Raw genomic sequence first — 7823 nt, 5'->3', positions numbered from 1 at the left:
TCACACACATATACATAATTTTTCCAAATGTTGGTCTCATCCGATTGAGAATAACTTGAAAACGTCAGAAAATACAAAAAATAGCGAATCGGATTTTTGTATGAAAGCATTAAGTTAATAATTCCAATACTAATAATAATATATTACCACTTACCAGATTGGCCAGAATAAATCGCAAAATCTACTTGGTCATGACTGCCCTGGGTCACTTCGCCCTCAACACTTGGAACTTCAAAAACGAGAACTTTTGGAACCTGGCCTATAAAGTGGAACCGATCGACAAGTTGGTGAAAAACCATCAAAATATAATTATATCATAATAAATTAATAAATTTATCATTTACCTTTTTAGGGAAGCCTTCTGGTTCACCCTGGAACACTTTGACATGTACGAATATTACATGAATGCTGTAATCGGCATAAACAGGTATGTCGTCAAGGAGAGGGACGATGTCCAGGAGAATATTAAGCAGTACAAGAGGTAAGTGGTGATAATGGAAAATGGAACTAGTGGTGTATGGCATCGTGCCTTAAGGCAAATTGCTGGAACTTCCCGTACCGTAATGAAATATTCGAGAAATTTTAAACGTTTTCAAATATATTATTACAAATACTGTAACTTTCATCATTTTTGCTATCTTATTGTTATATCTGAGCAAATCGGACGTAAATTATAAATCAATTTATCTCCAGAACATTAACAATCGTCATTTCATTTCGAATTCAATTTAAAAAAAAAAAATAGTTGCCTAATTTACACAAAACTGAAAAAGTGCTCCCCAATAGTCACAGTCTAAACGCATTTGCAAATAATTCTGTGTAACATTTTCACTTATACTGTGCTTAGCTTAGCGGCATTTTCACATTTTTTTCAGTAGTTTTCACAAAATCGGAAAGTGCTTCATAACATAAACAGTCTAAACGCACTTGGGCAAATATTTGTACCAGAGAGGCACTTAGACTGTTCTTAGCCTGAGTAATTTTTTGAATTTTTAATCCAAAATTACAAAAAATTTTTTGAAAAACCAAAAGCAATTATTATTATTATTTTCCAAAAGCAATTATTTTGTTGAAACAAGCAGAAAATTCTTTGAATCATTTAAATCGGACGCTTAGTTCACTCAAAAACTGCCATTTTTTTAACATTTAGCTCTGTATCTCCGAAGCCGCTGGAACTACCTTTGCCAAAATCTAATAACCACTTTTCTCCGTCATTACGAACTGAATGTTTTTTGGATCATTCAAATCCAATGCTCCTAACTCTCAAAAACTCGATTTCTATTGTCTGCACTTTTTGCTCCGTATCACCGGAACGTCTGGACCTGCCTTTGCCAAAAACTAATCAGTACATCTCCCTATTAATAGGAATCGAATGTTTTTTAAACCATTCAAATCGGTTTCCGAAAACGTGGACGAAAAAATGCGGAATACAAAATACACACACACACACATCCATTTAGCTTCTGAGATATGCTCCTTAAAAATGTTCAGAACAGAACCTTCAAAACGTCGAGAAATGCAAAAATTTTCATTTTCGATTTTCGGGCCCTTACTATAACAACCCTACAGTAAGTTAATAATGGTAAATGAAAGTACTTGGATATAAAAATAAATTTATATGGAGTCGAATAAATTGATAAATTTTTGAAAATTAGTGCTTAAAAGATAATGGAAATAAGAAAATATATAGTATAAACTAGTTGAAAGTGGCATTTAGCCTTAACGCAAGTTGCATGAACTTCCCGAAATGTGTAAGAATTGACTTAATCAATCGAAATTGAAATTTAGATATTTAGATAAAATTAGTCAACTGTTTATTCCGAAAATAAAGTATCGCTGCTTTCAATTAAATCTAAACATTGCGATTTTGAATAGAATTTTCTCCAACCATTTAAATAACTGTAGATAATTTTATTAGTTATATTAGTGCTGTAAAATTTGAATTAATTGACAATGTTCGACTCATCACATCACAAAAGCAACTTTTGACCAAATTTTGCTACAATATTCTCTCAAAACTTTGATGAATTTTTAACATTAAAAACGTTGGTCGTAGGCCCGTAACATTTTAGTATGTTCTATAAGACCATGATATCTATTTTTTTTTGTCTTTACAGGAATGAAATAATCTACAACGCCTTGGCTGGAATCTTCTATGTGTCTCTGATTTACTTCATCATACAAACAGATTTCTTCCACAATATTTGCACCAATATCCAAAATTCTATTACGGCGAATAATTTTTTCGACACCAAATTTAAATATACACCATTGTAATAAATTTTTCACATTTTTCACAATTTTATATTATGTTCAGATTTTTTTGTAATTTCTCTGTATTCTGTAAATTGTTAAATTAAAAGATTGTAAAAACTATTATTGGAATAAATATTTGATAAAAAAGATTTTAACAATATAAAAAGTTTACAAAGATTCTTTAGTGATTTTCTGCAAAAAACTGGTAACTAGTCTTGTATGGCATCGTGTCTTAAGGAAAATTGCTGGAACTTCCCACAAAAATTTCTAAAAGCTTAGAAAGAAAAAAAAATAGTTTGAAAATTTTAAGTTTTTTCGAACATTTTTTGAAAACTAAGTTTTTTCGAAAATTTTTGAAGATACTGATGCAACTTAATGTTTTAACTTGATCTTTACGTTTCAAAGTTTTCGAACATTATGACATACCTTAGAACAAATTGATGTATGTGTGTGTGTGTGTGTGCGGATACAAATTTTCGTCCCCACGATTTCGGGCGCACGGATCAACACAATTTAAATTATTTAAAAAACATTCGATTCCTATTGATAGGGAGATGTGCTGATTAGTTTTTGGCAAAGGCAGGTCGAGCCGCTTTGAAGATACGGTGCAAAAAGTGCCAAAAAATCGCAAATCAGTTTTTGAAGTAACGGCGCGCCCGATTTTAATAATTCAAAAAACATTTTAAATGAAGAACTGATGAAATTTTTGGGAAGGCAGGTCTAGCGGTTTCAGAGATCCAATAAAAAAAGTGAAAAAAAATTCTATGTGGCGGACAAAAATGATCATTAGACATATACACATCAAATTATCACACTTTTTACAAATATTTTAACAATATTAACAAATTTTGTTCATTTTCTATGCGTCCGTAGTAATGTTTATCCGTTCACTGCGACGCGGCCGCCCACGTGCTTCGTCGATATTCGTTTCTACGCTGCTAACCTATCGCGATTATTTTGAAAAATATGTTCAAAATTTTCCGAAATATTTCAAGGTATAACAAAATCAACTTTTTCAAAAATGACAATTTATCTCGAAAAATTTTTAAAAATTTCAAAAAATTTGATTTTAAAAAAAAAAAAAAAAATTAGTTCCAGTAATTTGCCTTAAGGCAAGATGCATGCACCACAAGTTTTTTAATTTAGAAAATTTCTTGAAAATTTTTGATACCCATTCATATCGTTGAACCATACTGTTGAAAATATCAGAATTTCGACTGCAAAACATTTTTTTTTTTTTTTTGAAACCGCGGACCTGCATCAGCACGTGTCCTTATTAATAGGAATCGAATGCTTTTGAATCATTCAAATCGGTTGATCCGTGTTCTCGAAATCATGGACGAAAAATTGTATCCACACATACGTAAGCAGACACATCAATTTTTTTCCAAGGTATGCCGAAATGTTCAGAAACCTTTGAAACGTAAAGATAAGTAGAAAATTTAATTTTAGATTTTTGGATAAATAAAATTATAATTTACAATAAAAAATTGTGTATATATTAATCAATAATAGTTTTATTAATCTCCGTCTTAATTCAGTTTTATAATTTACAATATGTTTAATATAATTTTCAATTAGCAGCCTCTAATATAATACTTTCTCACATTGTCAATAATATATATATATATATAATATATATATATATATATATTATATATTCTTACCGATATATAATTTATGATTGTTGTAAATGCTAAAAACATGGAATAGGAATTTGGTTAAAGGACGCAACAAATATATATGTATAATATATAAAATTTACATACATATACATAAAGTTTATACAAAACAGTTAAAACAATACAAAATCGATTTATTCATAAAGCACCTATATAAATAAAAATCATTTTTAACCGGTGCTTTACGACAAAAAAGTTAATAAATATAAAATCAATGAGTGAAACCTCCGTAACTTCAAAACTAAAAAATTATCTATCTATTTAAATTTATCTTTATAACGTTATTCCCTAAGTAATAATTTTTTTCTCTTCGAACAGAATCTATAAAGCGTTTAGTAACGAAGGTTTCTCTTATTCAATATATGTATATACTTATTATATTTATATAATAGATAAATACAATCTATAAACTATAGTGCCTAATATTAAGTCCTAATAAGTTTATTATATTTACAATATCTAAAACTTTCTCTATTAATCGACTGATTTTAATTTAATCGTGGAATGTCATATATTGGCATTTGTTATAATTCTTATAGTTTGTTAATATATCAGCAATATTATTAAAATAAGTTTAAAATTAAAATTTTGTTCAATCGAGAGAACGGTTAGGCGAAACAAGCACAATATAAATTAATGGGAATACTAGGTGTTATTAATCTATTGAACAAAAATAATAATTAAGGGGGTTGTTCGGTTTTTATTTTTTTCTGATTTTGAGATTTTTGATATTATGAAAGCTAAAAACCTTAGAATTATTTAAAAAAAAAAATCATCTCAATATCTATTTTTTTGACGAAGTTATAAGCATCCGCGAGCTATTGTATGCCAGCTGCTCTCTTTTTCATTATAATACCACATGCGCATGACCTTTTTAATGTGTCAGCATTCTTTGAACACCATGTTTAAATTAAATGGTGTATTTAGTACATTATATTAAAAACTTTAAATACGTTTTTCTCAAAATGACTTTTTAAAAAAAAACTAAAAGTCTAACTTGCATTTTTTTTAATTTTTCACCACTGCAATACCTAGTCCTCCTACCTCAAACAACATTACGCAAAAAAAATTTGCGAAGCTTCTCGCCCCCCCCAAAAAAGGGATTTATTTTGTGGCACCGCAAAAGAGATCGATTTTGCAATGCCCACTAGTTAAAAAACGACGGCGAAAAAAAATTAATAAAAAATTTCCTAATATTCTATGATCTTGTAATTTTTGTTTAAAAAAAACCGCATGTTTCTATGATAAATACATGTCGTGAAAAACAAAAACAAATACCTTGCATTTTTTGTAACAAAAAAAAACGAACAACCTCCTTAATATGGATAATTTGTACATAGCGAACAGGTCGAACTTACAAGGTTTAAAATAATTTATGTATTATTAGGTATCTAGCAGCATAGTTACAAGGAAGAAACAATAAAATGTGAAAAATTTATAGATCATGTTGTAGACCTTTATAGTGATATCATTGAAGAAGCCGAATCGGTTAAAGGTTAGTACAAGAATTGGAAAAAGTAATGAAGGATGTGATAGAAACCTGTAAATTGCTTTCAGAGCCTTTGCCAGAGAAATTCACACAGGATTTCGTGCCATTTGAAGCTATAGAACATCCTCAAATATATGTTATATGATTATAATTGTAATAAGATATACAATAGGAGAAAATCTGTTATTAACGACATGTTTTTCTTGTTGACATGTTGGACAAAGAAATAAATTTATGTAAAGATTTAGGGTTGACTATCAACAAGTCCAACATTACCCTCAAGTCACGATATTGATGTTTTCTAAAAATACTTGTTGGAACAGGAAAAATTCAGACAACCAGATTTGGAGAAGATACGCAAAGATTTAATAAGGATATTCGATGAGCTTGAAATAAAGCCATCATTAGATTTTAAAGCTGATCTTCTGAGCGACTCGGAAATGGAAGTTACAGATGCTGATTATGTGGAAAAACTTGAAAGATCGAAAAATATTGTTTTAGAATTGCGTGAAAGCCTCAGTCCATTATGGGAGCGCTTAGAAGAAGATCTTAATGTTCGCAATAAGTTTCTTCTAAAATACCCTGGTCATGGAAATAAAACTGTATCGGCCCTGAGAGAATCATAAAAAAAAAGAAAAATCATATAAGAGTTTCAGAATGAAGAAATAAAATCAGAAAAGAAATCAATAAATGTTACTCCATCAACACCACAATCAAAGACTACACGAACGACTCGGCAAAATACATTTTCAAATTCAGGTCAGAATAAAACACCTAGATTAACCAGATCTTCCGACAATGTGTCACCAGGATCATACAACAACAAACTGTCTACGAAAAATTTGCCAATCATAATAAAGGAATTTTATTTATTGACTTTTTTATAGTACTGTTATTTTTAGATAAGCAACTGTTGGCATTGAATGTGATGTCTGTATTGTTATTATTATTTTAAGTAATGAATTATATATCAAAATTTATTTACAATAACCTTGTATTATTGTTGGTTAAGTATGCTGCCGAATAAATGTCTTCTTTAATATTAATTTAAATACATATCGATAATACTGAAACGTCTGTTTTTAAAAGAAATTTGATACTGGGAAATTAAAAAATAATACTATTAATATATATATATATATATATATATATATATAAATTAATTAAAATATATTAATTATGTCGACACGATAAATAAGATTGATGCAAACAGATGAACCATAAAATTTCATAAAAATTACAAAAATTTAACATTTTTGCTAGGTACTAAAAATGCTAGTAATGGTAGTTGGGGATAAAAGAGTATTGGGGATATCAATAATACTGAAACGTCTGTTTTTTAAAGAAATTTGATACTGGAAATTAGAAAATAATACTATTAATATATATATATATATATATATATATATAAATTAATTAAAATACATTAATTATGTCGACGCGATAAATAAGATTGATGCAAGCAGATGAACCATAAAATTTCTGTGTCCCCAAAATAAAATCTGTATAAAATTTTTATAATGAAGAAAAAACATATAACTAATTTAATGAAATTATTTGAGCTGTTTTAGAAAATTTTCTTCATACAGAAATGATTGTGGAACTCAAATGTTGGATAAATAAATAAACTATCCATTAAAATGAATTATTTATAACAAAAAATAATGATAAAATAGAAGACGTGATATTTATGAAACTATAATATTCAAGGAAGTCACTATTAATTTTCTGTCGTTCAAATAATACTTCAAGAAATATTTAAATATATTTATTAAGATCCATTATTCTAAAAATAATTTTAAAAATCAACTACCTTCAGGATTCCGTTCCAGACTGAAAATAAAATAATAAGGTCACCTTGTTAATACTGGTATAACCGAGATAGATGTATAGTATTATTGTTTTATCTAAAACAGCTCAAAAAATTTGCAAAATCTTAGAATCCAATTCTCGAATAAAATAGAAATGTTATGTTACACAAACTGTCAAAAAGCTATGAATTTGCTGCACGATCAGGCGTATCACACATAAAACCTAACCTCCAAAAGTCAAACCTCATAATATTTACTTTGGTTAGACTTCAAATCACGTAGGGGGTGGCTCTAGTAAAATATCAGGTGTATTATTTTTACCTAAATTTTGAAGTGAAAAAAAATTGCAAAAGTACTAAAAATAAGCGTTATGTTGGTTGGGAGATAAAGGGGTAATTTTTTATAATAATTTTCCCACTAAGGGGGAGAAAAATTACAAAAATTTAACATTTTTGCTAGGTACTAAAAATGCTAGTAATGGTAGTTGGGGATAAAAGAGTATTTTTTTAATAATAATCAAGGCGGAGGAGGGTCCCGAAAATTTTTAAAAATGGATCACGTGATCAATAAAAAAAATGTTTGATA

At 28.6% G+C, this 7823-nt stretch overlaps 1 protein-coding gene across 1 annotated transcript in view; it reads left to right on the top strand.

The window, feature by feature from the left end:
• LOC113367708 (fatty acyl-CoA reductase 1-like) overlaps positions 1-6053 on the top strand; it is a 12898-nt gene extending 6845 nt beyond the window's left edge. Inside the window, exons 7-9 of the mRNA XM_026609288.1 lie at positions 353-481; positions 5434-5563; positions 5751-6053. Coding sequence (XP_026465073.1) covers positions 353-481; positions 5434-5563; positions 5751-6053 — 562 coding nt within the window. The remainder of the gene's footprint in view (positions 1-352; positions 482-5433; positions 5564-5750) is intronic.
• The last annotated feature ends 1770 nt before the right edge of the window (positions 6054-7823 follow it).

This window comes from Ctenocephalides felis, unplaced genomic scaffold, assembly GCF_003426905.1.
Source record: "Ctenocephalides felis isolate EL2017-DRISC unplaced genomic scaffold, ASM342690v1 CF-g0.4_SCAFFOLD_01170, whole genome shotgun sequence".
NCBI classification, from domain to species: Eukaryota; Metazoa; Arthropoda; class Insecta; order Siphonaptera; family Pulicidae; genus Ctenocephalides; species Ctenocephalides felis.
This window is presented reverse-complemented; position numbering and strand designations above follow the sequence as displayed.